At 33.7% G+C, this 14,950-nt stretch overlaps 2 protein-coding genes across 3 annotated transcripts; both read left to right on the forward strand.

Annotated features, from left to right (window-relative positions):
* Positions 1 to 448: 448 nt before the first annotated feature.
* Positions 449 to 3,326, forward strand: LOC110673922 (peptidyl-prolyl cis-trans isomerase CYP18-1). Its single transcript, XM_058142568.1, has 5 exons — positions 449 to 624; positions 722 to 796; positions 1,845 to 2,006; positions 2,582 to 2,740; positions 2,985 to 3,326. Exons 1-5 carry the CDS (start codon positions 622 to 624, stop codon positions 3,066 to 3,068), a joined length of 483 nt encoding a protein of 160 aa, XP_057998551.1. The 5' UTR covers positions 449 to 621; the 3' UTR covers positions 3,069 to 3,326.
* Positions 3,327 to 4,659: 1,333 nt separating this feature from the next.
* Positions 4,660 to 13,161, forward strand: LOC110673899 (uncharacterized). 2 transcript variants are annotated; one of them, XM_021837128.2, is made up of 13 exons: positions 4,660 to 5,029; positions 6,114 to 6,298; positions 6,571 to 6,674; positions 7,508 to 7,588; positions 7,906 to 8,009; positions 8,131 to 8,217; positions 8,821 to 9,023; positions 9,307 to 9,508; positions 9,605 to 9,655; positions 9,741 to 9,839; positions 9,968 to 10,027; positions 10,513 to 10,637; positions 11,620 to 13,161. In XM_021837128.2, the coding sequence occupies exons 1-13, from the start codon at positions 4,790 to 4,792 to the stop codon at positions 12,809 to 12,811; spliced, it is 2,733 nt and encodes a 910-aa protein (XP_021692820.2). In that variant the 5' UTR covers positions 4,660 to 4,789; the 3' UTR covers positions 12,812 to 13,161. The 2 variants fall into 2 exon arrangements, with proteins under 2 accessions (XP_021692820.2, XP_021692821.2); XM_021837129.2 differs by having other exon boundaries at positions 10,516 to 10,637.
* The last annotated feature ends 1,789 nt before the right edge of the window (positions 13,162 to 14,950 follow it).

The following is a 14,950-nucleotide window of genomic DNA, read 5'->3' on the forward strand; positions in this document are numbered from 1 at the left end:
TATGAAAAAATGAAATAAAATTTTATTTTCATGATAATAAAAAATAAGAAATTTATGTTAATATTTGATTTTTATTATTTTTTTGGATATTTTTATAGTATAATTAATAAATAACTAATATTAGTATTAATTATATTATATTAATTTTTAAATAAATTATTTTAATTAGATTTTAAATAAAATAATTATGAAAATTATTCTTAATAAATATATAAAAAGAATTAAATAGATATTTTAATAAATTATAATATAAATTAATTAAAAATTTATTATTATAATAGGTAAAAATTTATTTAAATTAAATTAAATAAGAGAAAATTTTTAATTAAAAATTAATTTAATAATAATTTATTTTATTTAAAATATAATTAAAAATTAAATTAAAAAATAAAAATTATAAAATATCCAGCATTGCTGTTTTGCTAGTTTAATTTAATATCTAAATAAGGGGAGAAATTGTTTTTTTCCCTTCTCCTGTCCATCCATTTCCCTCGATAAAAACAAAGGTGAAAGATTGTCAAGGGGGGCTGCCTCCGGGACTCATAATCCTTTACGAAGAACATAAGCGAATAATTCGAGCTTCTCTTCGTCTCCTGGTTCTGTGCTAATACACGCGACCAAATGGTTAGTTTCCTTTGTGTGATTTCATCAAACACCTTTACTACGTACTTTTTTAACAAAAGAGCTTGCCCATTCTTTCGTTTCTTTGCTTTGTAAACAGTCGGTTACACTGCACACTAATCTCGGTGATATTAAGTGCGAGATCGCCTGCGACGAGGTCCCCAAAACGGCCGAGGTTAGTAGTTTGTACCCTTCCTTAATAGTCCTTGTTTCTATTGGCAAAGTAATGTGGTAGTTCAGTTCAGTCACGGTACTCTCACGAAATCTAGCTTAATTAGGATTTTAAGTTAGAATTTCATTGGAAGTACTTATCTCAGTACTATAAGTTCCCCTTTTCATTTGGAACCCTAGCATGTTTCATTGTTCAGGTGGACTTTTTTTTAAAGAAGTTGGTTTTAGCTCACCCGAACTGTTATTGGGGAAAAGAATATTTTTAATTGTTTATTGAATATGTGATGCCTTTACTGTTATGCTTTGTTTGGGTTGAGGGAAATAGAGGGAAGAGAAAAGAAAAGAAATTTGATTTCTCTCCATTCCCTTGTTTGGACATCAAGTGAAAGGGAGAAAGGAAGGGAAATAAGAAGATTGAGGAGAAACGCACCTCTACTTTGTAATTAACCCACATCATTTCTTTCCAAATTGGTGGGAATTGATGGGAATTGGAGAGAAATTTATAATAATATTCTAAAATATCCTTCTACAGCATAATAGGCATAAAAAAGACAATGATATAATAGTTATTTCTTCTATTTTCTTTTAAGGGAGAAATTGCATTTCTCTCCAATTCTAATAATCTATCTAACTAATATTCTTTTCTTTTCTTTTCTCTTTATTTCTCTTGTTTAATTTCTCTCCAATTCCCTTGCATAATTAAGGATCCAAACATAGGGTTAAGGACTAACACCCTTCAAGTGAAATTGTCTATTTCCTTTCTTCCCTCTTGAAAATTCGTCTCTTTTCTGTTTGATTGCACATAGTTAAATATTTTCAGTCAAAGGAGGATTGTGGAACAGAAACAATCTTAAGTTATTTCCGTAAGTTCACAAATCGCTGTACTATCCATAGCTTCTTGTTCTGCTCTATTTTGATAGGTTTTTGTGGTTCAAATGCACCATCTTTTTTTTTTTTTTTTTTTCTGTCGGCCTCCAGCAGTAATTCTCTATTTATACCTTATACAAATGAATCTACTAATCCCATTCCCTCTCATGCTTGGTTGGATGCAGAATTTTTTGGCACTATGTGCTAGTGGTTATTATGATGGAACCATATTTCACCGAAATATTAAAGGTTTTATGATTCAAGGTGGAGATCCAACCAGTACAGGCAAAGGGGGGACCAGTATATGGGGCAAGAAGTTCAATGACGAGATCAGAGAGTCTCTTAAGGTATCTACACTGAATGTCTTGAGCAGGGTAAAACTCTTAAGATTTGGCCATGCATTTCTAATCTCAACTTATTTCTGCATTTTGATGTCATCCTTGATTTGGGCAGAACCGTTTGCCTGTGCTGTGTGTCTCTGTGCTTGCACTCTGGCCCCCTTCTCCCTTTATTGATGGCTTGGAAAAGGAGGGGAGAGAGAGAGAGAGAGAGAGAGAGGGAGGGGGGGCGGAGGGGTTTGCATATTGATGGCAACTCACATTTGTTCCCCTTCACTTTTGTTCTGTTTTATAAACCCTGCTAGGCCTAACTGACCATTCTCCTTACTTTTATTGTTGGATGAGGCTTAGCTTGCCTTAATTATGTTTAAACTAATTGCCAATTAAGGCTGCTCAAAAATTTCAATTGATGCCAGGACCTGAAATGCAAGAAGCTGGATGCTGATTGCTTTCTAAGAAGGCATTCTTTCTAATGTATACTGGATTGTTACTAATGGCAAAACTCATCAATATAGAGTAGGACATCTTCAAATGCCGTTAGTGCAACACTGATAATGCTAATGCCATATTTCTCTTCTTTCCAGCATAATGCAAGGGGTACACTGTCAATGGCCAACAGTGGACCTAACACTAATGGAAGCCAGTTTTTTATGACTTATGCAAAGCAACCCCATCTCAACGGGTTATACACTGTATTTGGCAGAGTAATTCATGGCTTTGAAGTGCTTGATCTCATGGAGAAGGTAGGTTGTTCTAGTTTTTGCCAATTGTCTTTTCTATTCTGTTTGGAGGTACAATCACTGATGAGGCATAGAAGAGTGAATATCTGTGTGGTCTCATTGTCTGATTACTTGTATAGGACTGGTGATCTATGATTATACTTTTTTAGATTTATGGAAAAATGTCCACTATTTTCCATTGACATAATTTCAGCCTTACATTTTCTTATCAAATAATGACTTTCCAATGGCATTTGGTTTTATGCAGACTCAAACAGGACCAGGTGATCGACCTCTTGCAGAGATAAGGATCAATAGAGTGACGATACATGCTAATCCACTTGCTGGCTAGTTGCATCTCAGAATGTCTGTTTGGGTAGCATTGTGATGACATGTTGGCATGTTTTTTACATTAATTTTGGGATTGGATTGAATGCATAGAGAAAGTGAGACTGCTGATGCTACCTGTAGTTTAATGTAAAGCAACATTTTGGTAAATCTAGAAATGCAACATTTGAAGTTTTTTATTTTTTTTAAAAATTATGTATCATTTGAAGTTGGTTTTCTTGTTTTATGACACATTATTTGAAGTTATTAAACGTTTATGGTATGATATAAGAGCTCAATTGTACATGTCTATAGCGATTTTCTACTTAAAGATTGACTGGGGAACATTATCATGTGGCTTTGGTGTTTTTGTGCCGTAAGTTCAGTAGTTGCTAGCCTTTAGAGTATAATAGAACTATGTTTTATCAGCAGCTAGTTACTCCAGGTCCTGACTTATCTTGAGGGATCCTGTTAACCTACCTTTGAATGTGATTTGGTTAACATGGCTTAGTTGGGATAAATTTTAAAGATTATCTCTAAATTTTAGAGGTATAGTAAAGATGTTTCTAATTTAAAAATATGACATACAATTTCTTAAATTTTTAATCGGTTTATAAATAACACATTGATATAGATAATGTAGAGTGGTGATAAGTGGACAATTGTTGCTCGGAGGTAAATTTCTTCTAATCAAATTTTATACATTTAATGCTTTATTACTTTATATAGATGAGTTTTTTTCACGGTTGATCTGTGAAAAAAAAAAATCATAACCCATTTTACCATTATTATATAAAGAAGAGAGAATTGTCTACGGCATTTCAACTCTAAATTATATAAATTAACTATTGAGAGTTAAAAAAATTTTGTTGTGTAAAATTTTAAAGATTTTATATTAAATTTTTAAGTTTAGAGATAACTATTAAACTTTATTCTAGCTTAGTTGCTCTTCCCTTCTATGTAGGAATGAGTGTTTCTATTCACCAAGTGTTGGATTAATCATTGGCGTACCAAACCCGATTAATATTCTAAATGCACGAACCTCATTTTAAACATTATTAAAATTTATTTTTAACTATATTAATTCGTCTTAAATTCGATTATTATTATTATTTAAAAAAAATACATGAACTCATTTAATTTTATATATTTTAATTAATAATTTATATTAAAATATTTTATTATTAATAATTTATATTTTAAAAATTTAATAATTCTATAAAATATTTAAATTTTATTTATTTAAATTATAATATTTACAAATTTATAAATATTATTTTTAAAATACATATTTTATATTTAATTAATTATTTATACCCAATATTTAAAACTTAATTCAACTCATATATTATTCATAAATTTAAATACATTTTAAAATCTGATTATATATTATTAAATTTTGCTTTATTAGGATTTGAAGGGATTGTGCATCTCAAAAACTTAATGTGTTGCCATCCGTAGATGGACGATGACTGATTACTGATGAGCACACTTTGCATCTCAGTAGGTCTAGTTTGATGTTGGCCCAAAACACCAACCAGCAGTCGTGGCCCACTAACTGGATCGCTATTGTACACATTAGTACATTGCATGAAAGTAACCGGAGAGACCGCAGCACAAATCTTCCCCTGGAAGCCTCCCTGGTTCCTCCGACTCACTTTCCCATCGCACGCAATATAAGTGGCTCTAGTCAATAGGGTTTCAAAATCCCCGCCATTTTCTTACGCATTCTCTCTTCTCTCCTCCATGGCTATAGAAGACGAGAACCAAGCAAACAAGCCGAGTCCAAGTCCAGTCTCGCAGTCAAGCACCTCGCATCCTACACCTCGTCCAAATCCCGATGGTATGTCGCCAAAGCCGTTGAGCCCAAAGGAGTTCATCCTCTCAGTGGCCTCTAACATATCTTCTCAACCTCTCACTAACCCGGACCCCAATGTTTGGGGTGTTCTCACTGCTATTTCCAACAATGCCCGCAAGCGCCACCAGGTACCTTTCTCATTAAAACTATAATCCACCTGATCTTCCTCCTTTTTTTTTTCCCTTCCCCTTTTGAGTGCGTATATTTTCTTTGATTGCATATTCGTAATTTTGCCATTCGAAAATCTTAGTTTTGTGAAATTTCCTTTCATATGGGTTGCTTTCAACTGTGATTTCGAGAAATTTGGTTGAATTATGCTTTTGCATAGTGATACTGGGGATTTTGTCCCTTCTGTATGCTTTTGTTAAGCGCAAACAATTTTCTATGATTTTTTTATTTGGTTTTGTTTTTTTCAGAAGCCATTGCTTCGCATTTTCAATTTGTTCCTTCCTTTTGTTTTCGTTAGCTGCCAAGTCTGATTCGATTATGTTAAATTACACCATGAGGAGTAAATTTTTTTTTTTTTTTAACGCAGTCTTGAAACTTTGGGACGTTCTTATTGGAATGGTAATTTTTATTCTTTTTGTTGGAATGAGCCTCGCATCTATTGATTTGTTCTTTGAGGAGGTCAAATTGGGGATACGGTTCCTGAAAATGACACGAGATGGCCTTGAATTTGTGATTAATCCCTTGTCTAAATCGGGAGGATAACAACAAAGATTGCTATTGCAAATGCACGATTCCTTGTGTGTAAAATAATAGATATTTTTTTTTGATGACTATGTTTGCTAGGACTAGTTTATTGTACTAAGCTCTATGTGAATAATGTTTGTTTCTGTTGTCATTTTGGTAAATCAAAATTATTTAGCATAATAGTACAGATTTATGGCCCATTTTATATCCTACTACAATTAGCCTAAATAACGTGTCCTATAATGAAACTCTAAAGTTTATAAGAAATAAGAACTTTTATGAAACTTTCCATGCAAATACAATTGCATGCCAACCATCTAACATAAAGAGAGGATTAATCATTAATCATAAACTTACCATGAAAGAAAAAGAAAAAAAGATAGAATATTATAGCTTAAAGAATATTTTTCTATAGAATTTTTATAGTTAGCTGAACAAGCTTTTCTAAACTTGAGGCACATAAAGTACATGACGTTATTGTGGTTTTTTGAATTAAAACTGATGAAATGATCATAACAGGGTATCAATATGCTTTTGACTGGGGATGAGCATTGCATTGGCAGATTGGTGGAGGATATGCGTTTTCAAATTGAGTCAACTGCAGTCAGTGGAAAACACTGCAAAATATATCGGAAAAATCTCACTGTTGAAGATGTGGAGCATCCATCTAACTTTCATACATCTGTCTTCTTGAAAGATACAAGGTTTTTCATTTCTTTCTGTAAAATTTTGGAGAGAACATTGAGCAAATTATATTTTTAATTCATTTTAATATAGGGTTATATAAGTAATTGATTTGCTTTACTCATCAAAATGACTAGCTATTTTAATGTTGTAACCCAATCATTTATATTTTGCTCTTTCATTTTATAGATTTCCCAAGTGGGATTCCCAACACTTTCACACTTTGATCCTAATCTCTCATTTTTTCTGTTTTCAGACTTTCAGACTTCTGAAATCTTTTAGCTTTTTGCAGTACAAATGGAACATTTCTTAATTGGAAGAAATTGAATAAGAGTAACCCTGAGTTGAAACTCAAGCATGGAGATATTATATCATTTGCTGCTCCTCCTCAGCATGGTAACATTTTCTTGCTTCTCCCACATCCTTTTAGGAACTACATAAAAAAGTCTCCTAAAAATGTTTCTCCTTTCTGCAGTTCATGCCTCAATTCATTATTTCATTTCATTTTCTAATTATTGGTTGTAATTCCTTTTTATTTTTTTTTATTTCCCTCCTCTTTATTGTCTGGTAATAAATTCTTCCCCCATCACAACAAAAACATGGCTTATTTGGTACCTTATCAAGGAACTCCATGTCCCACATGTGCAGGAATTTTTGGAGTCCATTTTTCTTTGTATAATGCTTCTGCTTTTCCTGTCCACCCATCTAAAAAAGAACCTTGAAGTTTAATTTATAGTTTATTGTAATTTTTTTTTTTTTTTTTTTATGTAATGCTGTTCTTTTGTTATCTGATTCTCATTCCCTGTTGATGATGCATAGAAGTCCCAAAAACCATTATGAATAGTAATTTTATATAAACTGGTTTTAAGCAATTTGTCCTCCATCTTTGTTAATTAAGCCCTTTCATGCCCTGGCTTCATATGGTTATCATAAGGTTTGCAATGAATTAACAGAATGGGATGCAAAACAGCAAATTGAGAGAATAAGCATGTTCCTTTCTCATTTAGCTTTTATTAAATTTGAGTTGAATCTGGAAAGCTTTGTCTCTTTCGATGTTTGTGTGTTTAACTGTTTATTCAGGAGAAGCCAACAAGTTTTTAGTGCTCTAATGACCCATTTTTGACAGTTCTTAGGGGCATGGCTTTATATAAAATTCATGGAAACTTAAATAGTTTAGTTTTTCTATTATATGTTGTTTTATTTAATTTTATTCTTTTATGTGGTTACAGAACTTGCATTTGCATTTGTATATCGAGAAGTTCTTAGGTCTACTCCCTTGATGGAAGGTGCAGTGGCAAAGAGAAAATCAGGTTATTCATCACTGGTATTCTTTATAATATAAATAATGATATCCTGCTATACAATCTTATTTCTTGCTTTGCATTTATCAAGTTGGATATAAACCTGTGTTCTGAACACCTGCTGTGACGGTCTAATAAATTTTTGGGACATCAGAAGGAATAACTTACAGATGAATTCTCATTCTCTTGGTTTGGGAACCATGATCTGATCCAAGCATTGGATTGTTGCAGACCATCATCATGTGCTGTTTGTCTCACAAGTTACAAATTCATTTTCATGTTTTGTTAAAAAATTTTAGGTTTTATTTATTTTATTTTATGTGCAGAGGAGATTGTTTCAGAAAACAAAAGACTAAAAGGTATAGGGATTGGTGCTCCTGAGGGTCCTATATCTCTTGATGATTTTCGAAGCCTTCAACGTTCAAACACGGTACAATTAATTTGAATCAATTTTTATACTGATTGATGAGATAGACATTTTTTTTTAAAATGAATTTTTAACTACTAAAATTGGTGATGGAAATTGTCTAAAAAATATTTACCATATTCAGGAATTGAGGAAGCAGTTGGAAAGTCAAGTCCTTGCGATTGATACATTGCGCAATGAACATCGAGCAACTATTGAACATCATGATAGTGTATGCTTTTCTGAAAGCTCAGCCTTCTTGGATATGTTTGAGTTTACTTGAAAGATGATGGTGATTTAATCTGTGAGAGGTGGAAGGATTTTCTTTCTGAAAGGAAAACTTTATGTACCGCTTTATTTGGTTGGTGTGTAAGCTGTGTTCTTGAGTGGGAAAAGTGGTTTGAGATGATAATTCAAGTAATGTCTTTCTCCTGTTCAGTAGTTTTACTAATGAGTTAAGCTTAAATCCCTTTTTTTTTTAAATATGATGTAAATGGTAAATATCACGACTGTGCAACCAAGAGGATGTATGTTGAAGGCTTCCTGTGTCCATATTTCAGAGTTGCCAGTTCATGCTAAATGCTAAAGGAGTGCCTCAGTCCCTTCCTGTGACCCTATTTCAAATAACATGGTACTGTTTTCCATGAATTGAAACACTTGTGAATTGTGATTCTCAAGATTTCATTTGGATATCTAAGTTTCATATTTGGCATTTATTTGTTCATTTACATGACATTGAGGCATCCTCTGATGTTTGGCGTGTATACATGTTCATTCTTGAATGATCAATAATTACCCAGTGCTATCTCAGCTTAATTGCTGTTTGGTTCTGCAGGAGTTGAAAGGGATGAAGGAGTCTGTCACAAAATCATACCTTGATCAACTCAAGGAGTTGCAAAATATGTTAGATGTTAAACAGAAAGAGATGGTGGAAGTTAACAGAATATCAGCTGAGCAAAAGCATGCCTTGGAAGACCTTAATGAAAGACTTGCTGCTTCCAGGCAGTCATGCATTGAAGCAAATGAAATAATTAAGAGGTGAGGAATGTTTATAAAATACCTTGGGTTCTAACAATTCAAATTCAAGAATAAAACAATATGTGCCTTTGGAGAAATCACATAGAAAGTTACTGAATAACCCCTACAAAACCTAAAATTGGTTATCTAAAATTCCTACTCTTAAAATGCATAAAATAAGTAAAAGTTGTGATGAACAGGTCATTCTTTCCAAGATGGAATTGGATCATGTTTTGTTAGATGTTTGCAAATTTTGTTAGAGAATAGTTTGAAACATGGCAATGGCTGGAATTTCTGTTTTTAGTCACAAGGTATCTATATCTGAACTCGAGACACAATTAGAAGAAGAGCGAGATCAGAGAAGAGAAGAACGACAAAAGGCTGTTGCTGATTTAAAGGCAGCATTGCAGAGAGTTCAGTCTGAGGCACAGGAGGAAATTAAACGACAGTCTGATGCTGCCTCTCAACGTGAGAGAGAACTGCAAGAGGAAATTAATAAGCTTCAGGTTGGAAAAAAAATTTAATAATTCTAAATATATTGATTCAATGCATGTGTTTTATTGAAAGCTTTAATATGTGGAATTTTCTGCATTTGCATTCAGGAAAGGGAGAAGAAATGGTGTTCACAAGTCGAAACCTTGAGGCCCAAATTGGTAAGATCAGTGTACCTTCCAATGGTTTCCATGATTTATCAGTATGCTTTAATATTTCTGTACTGCTTTATTTTGTCTTGGATAGGAGGAAGCTAGGCAAAAGTTGGTTATCTCTGATAATAAAGTTCGCCAGCTAGAAGCTCAAGTCGTTGAAGAGCAACTGGCCTCTGCAAGTGGAAGAAAAGTAACAATGCTTTTAATGTTTGTTTTGATGTTGTCCTATCTGATTGTTTTCCTTGTTCTGCTTTGCTCTGTATCATTTCTTGAATAGATGCTCCTGATATTTGTTTTGCAATTGTGTTCTATGAGCAGAGGGTTGAAGAACTTGAGCAAGAAATGAAACAATTGAGGAAAGAGCTTGACAGGGAAAAGGTATATATGAGAATTCTCTTCAATTTCTTAAAATTTCAATAATGATTTCTTATGGATGTCTGAAGTGTTTCCATGTATGACATCATCTGTGACTCTCAACCCCTTCCTAAGGGCGAGTACATTTTCTGTTTCAGTTCCAAAAGTCTGTATGATGTTAGTTTTGGTACTTCACATCATTCGCAGTTGTAAGTTTACCTTTCACTAATATAATGGTTTGATGTGTGGTTTTTCCATCCTATGTTGAGGTACATAGGCTATTTCTACCATTGTGATACTATAATTATTAAGAGAGAGGGAATGGGGGAAGGGATGGAATTAGTGTTGATGTGGCAATGTATTCAAATTAAGCAATGATTGACGTTTATGTTTGCTACTGAATTCTACCAAAAACAGTCATTCATATCATCATCTCACAAATAAGTTATTGTTGGCATCTTACTAAAGTTAATTTATTTTTAAGCTGAGGTTTCCTTTGCTGTCGGTAGCAGGCAGCGCGAGAAGAAGCATGGGCTAAAGTTTCTGCCCTTGAACTTGAGATAAATGCCACAGTGCGGGATCTTGAATTTGAGAGACGGAGGCTAAAAGGTGCTAGGGAAAGAATAATGCTTAGGTAAGAGTTCAGTTGTGCATGTGTATATATTTGAATATAATTGTTAATTCTGTCTTTGATATTTTTGATATTAGCTACTAAAGTATGTATTATGCTGACTATAAACCATTTCTGCATCCAATGCATGACTTATGCGGATAAGAGTAATGATTTTGTTTGTGAGTAGGCCACTGCAAGTCGCAGGGCTTTGCTTGAGCAGTTACTTTCTATTTCTACCTGCTACTTTGTTAAACTTTATTTTTTAATCAATATTTCTTTTATTGAAAAACATATTTATTTTATACATGGTTCCAGCTGGCCTATATGTTGGAGTTTGCTTGTATCAGTAAATATTGTGGATTGTTTTTCCATGTTCCTCAATCACATTCAATTATTTTGAACATGAATTTTAAATTCCAAATTTCTTAAATTTCACTATTATGAATGCAATATTTGGAAAATTAATATATTTGTATACAGTATTTGGACGGAAACAGTGTTTCAAATTCATTCCAGGAAAGCAGTTGGAGTGGAGACTCTTTTTGGACCCCCTTTTTCTTTTATCCCTTGTTCCACCGTGCCTCACATTTTTAAATCTTTTCGTATTGTACTGAGAAGCTCGAATATAAATATCCTTTCCCAACTTGTTTGGAATGTAAATTTTCTTACAGTTCTCAAATTTGTACAACTTTTTATTAGCATAATACATTCTATATTGGTCAAAAGGTTCTCATTAGTAGTCACTGCTAGGAGTCAAGAACTAGAGATGCGACTGACATCTTTATATTTAATTCAATAGTTGTAGACTCAATCTGTATAAGTATCACATTATCCATTGCTCAATGTGATTTTTGCCTCTTTTCTTCATTAGCAATATGATCAATAGTTAGGAAGCCATTACACATTTGGTTGTGTATGAGAAAATTAAATTGTGCACTTTGAGTATGTTGTAGTGTGATGTGAGTAATGGCAGTTTATGTTGTGACATTTGGCTGCAATGCAGGGAGACACAGCTACGGGCATTTTATTCCACAACTGAAGAAATATCAGTACTGTTTGCCAAGCAGCAAGAACAATTGAAGGCAATGCAGAAGACTTTGGAAGATGAGGAAAATTATGAGAACACATCTGTGGATATTGACCTGAATCTACCTGTTGAGAACATGAACGGCTCCTTTGTCAGAGAAAAAGAAATGAATGGGTATCAAAGCAACAGTGGTGCAAAGGCTGGCTCTGCTAGTTCAGCTCAGAGATTTGATAGAAATCAGGCTGTTTCTTCAGGTGAAGCAAGTGTCACTGAAAAGCATGAGTGTGATATCAGAAGTCAAGGAGAAGGTGAAAATATGCAGGAGGAAGAATTCACAAGTGCCAATCGTCATGCTAATGGTGGCTTTGGTTCTGAGATTGATGGTGTTGGTACGGCACCTGTCCTGGAAGGAAATGCAATTGGAACGGAGCGAGTTCTGGAAACAGAAAGCCCTGGAATAGATGGTGATCGGGATGTTGATATGAACAAGTGTGGCTCATTAGCTGGGGACACTATGCAACTTGATGATGAAATCCATGTACATGATAGTGATGAGCGTGTTCCAACAACTTCTCAGGTTGCTTTACATACCTCACAATCAGATAATCCCCTTGAGAATCAGAAAGCCATGGATGATACAGAACCAGGAGGCACAATCAGAACAGCTGATCTTTTAGCTTCTGAAGTTGCTGGGAGCTGGGCTCACAGCACTGCTCCTTCTGTCCATGGTGAGAATGAATCTCCTACAAGTGGAGACGATGATGAGAGAGTTGGTGCAGGGCTTCATGACTCTAATGGTCTGGTGGCCGAGAGTCAAAGTACACCAACTTCTGCAGCTGCAGCTGGCAGACACAGTCATCAACATTTGGCAACAACTAAGATGAGTGGAATTATTGCATTAAGTGAGATGATTGGAATTGTTGCTCCTGAAATGAAGGAGCAGTTTGGTGCCATGGATAATGATTGTGATGGAGGGAGGGAAAAACAGGGTTCTACCTCAAACTCTGATAGTGAGGGTTGCACCGACAGTGATGATCATGACCGAGAATGTGCCAAAGGTAAATCAATTTCAGATGATGAAACCGAGGGTAGTGACCAACCTGATGAGGATCAAAAACACTATGCCATGGATGAAGATGAAGATACACAGGAAGATTCTCTTCAATAACAGGTCTGTTAATACAAGATGTAAAAATAACGTTAGGTATCCTCTTTTCGCATCTTCTCCACCACAATCACCACCTCAAAAGATTGGGGGAAAACTGTTATGTTCTCTTCCTTGTACTATTTACTTCTAGTGTATATACAACTGCCTTCTTTTTGGGAAACAGTTGCAGCAAAATTTGGAAGTCAGCAAAGCAAGCAGCCTTATGTTAGGAGGGGGATAGATCTAAGGATGTACATGCTGTAGCGGATGATTATTTAGGAATGTAAGATAGTTTTCTTTGGGTAATTAGAAACCTTTTGTCCTGAAACGGTCCAGAGATTGAATGTAGTTTTTCATTTGATTTTGCCTCATTTGGAGCCTTCTATTTTCAGTTCAAAGGTCAACCAATCAAGTCACACCAGTGTTCTGCTGAGCGGGGAGCTAGGGGAATTAAATTGGCAAGTATTTGTTTCCCTTGCAACTAGGGCATTGGTATTGTAGATACAATGGGCGGGTAAGCTCTCAATGGAACCTAAACCATTGCTGTCTCCCACCCTGCTGAGAGTTTCATACACATTATTGTACGTCTATTACTGGTGTCGTGAATTCGGGATGTAATTAACCTGCACGGTGGATGAATAGTGCATAGTGTAACTGTGGAAGTGTTTGAACTGGCATCCAATCCTTAGGTACGTGCCTCCAACACTAACCCTCCACTCATTCAAGGGTCCCTGCTCTGTTATTTTCCACCCGTTCATTTTCTGTGTACCACTGTTTTTTTAGTACTTATTATTGTCCTACCGTATCCCATGAATTTCTTTCCCTTTTTCCCAAAAACTAACAAGATTGCTCCGACTGGCTAGTGCTCTTTTTTAACTACCGTTGGTGAAAAAAGGACGTGATTCTTCTAGGAAGGCATTGGTGTCTACGCTGTTGTTGAGCCACTTTGCTTTTACGAGAGTAGGCAGTAGTCCTTGATGTCAGAAAAGCGTAATTTGGTTATATTGGATAACAGATTGATAGAGCATATCATTATTTTGCCCCTGAATTCCAAATTTCAGTACCATAGTTGAACAAAATAAACCAAAGTTGTATGATGAGTAATTAAATTCTAAATAAAATTAGATCAATATCGAAAATTTTGTTTCGAGTCTTACTTCGTTGATGACCGGCTACTTACCTACAGAGGAGATGGGTGAAGGCTATTGGTCCAACGCCCCATCAAATAATCAAAGACGGAATGGTCAGATATTAAGCCTCAACATTCATAATGTACTCCTATGTATTATTCGTATATAATATTGTATGAGCTGTTCGCATTTGAAAAGAAAATTATAATTTAAAAAAAAAAAAAAAACGGTGGAACTCGAGTTCACGATTTTTTAGTCTTAAAATCTCAATTGCATTTAATTTTACCACTAAAGGTTTTGTCGATAAAAATATGATAATCTAATATGAGGCAGGTAGTCATTCTTATGGTGTTGGATGGGGAATTTTAAAAGAGAGCTTGTTAGGTGATTTTCATAATCAATTTAATTTTATTAAATTAATTATTTAATTACTTTAACTTATAATATATTAATATATATTTATTTTATATAGCATACACATATAATTTATTTTTATTTTTTTTACCACTTATTTTTTTTATTATTAATATTATTTTAGAGAATAATATTAATATTACTAAATAAAGATAACATTTGAATCTATTAAATATATAAAAAGTGATATTTTAAAATAATAAAAATGATTATATAATTTAATTAATTTTAAATTTTTTTATTAATTTTTAAATAAATTTTTATTAAAAAATTTGAAAGGCAGGAAGTTTAACTTATATAAAAAGTAATAAAAATAAAATATAAAATAATTAATATTTTGTTGATTCTTGATTCTCTTTAATATTAAAAAAAGTGTCTTGGATTTTAGAGCATAATAGCTTATCAATATATAAAATGATGGAATTCAAGAGGTCAAAGCAAATCCCCGATTATGTGAAAACAAAATTAATTATTTCTTATTTCTGGTGCGAGAGTGGTAATCTAATTATAAATGCAGACTGCTATTTTCTTTCTTTATTCTTTTTTAAAAAAAAAGAAAAATTAAATAAAATTTCTCCATTTGTTAAAAAAGGGCAAATTGATTGTGGGTTGGCAG

This window comes from Hevea brasiliensis, chromosome 2, assembly GCF_030052815.1.
Source record: "Hevea brasiliensis isolate MT/VB/25A 57/8 chromosome 2, ASM3005281v1, whole genome shotgun sequence".
NCBI lineage: Eukaryota > Viridiplantae > Streptophyta > Magnoliopsida > Malpighiales > Euphorbiaceae > Hevea > Hevea brasiliensis.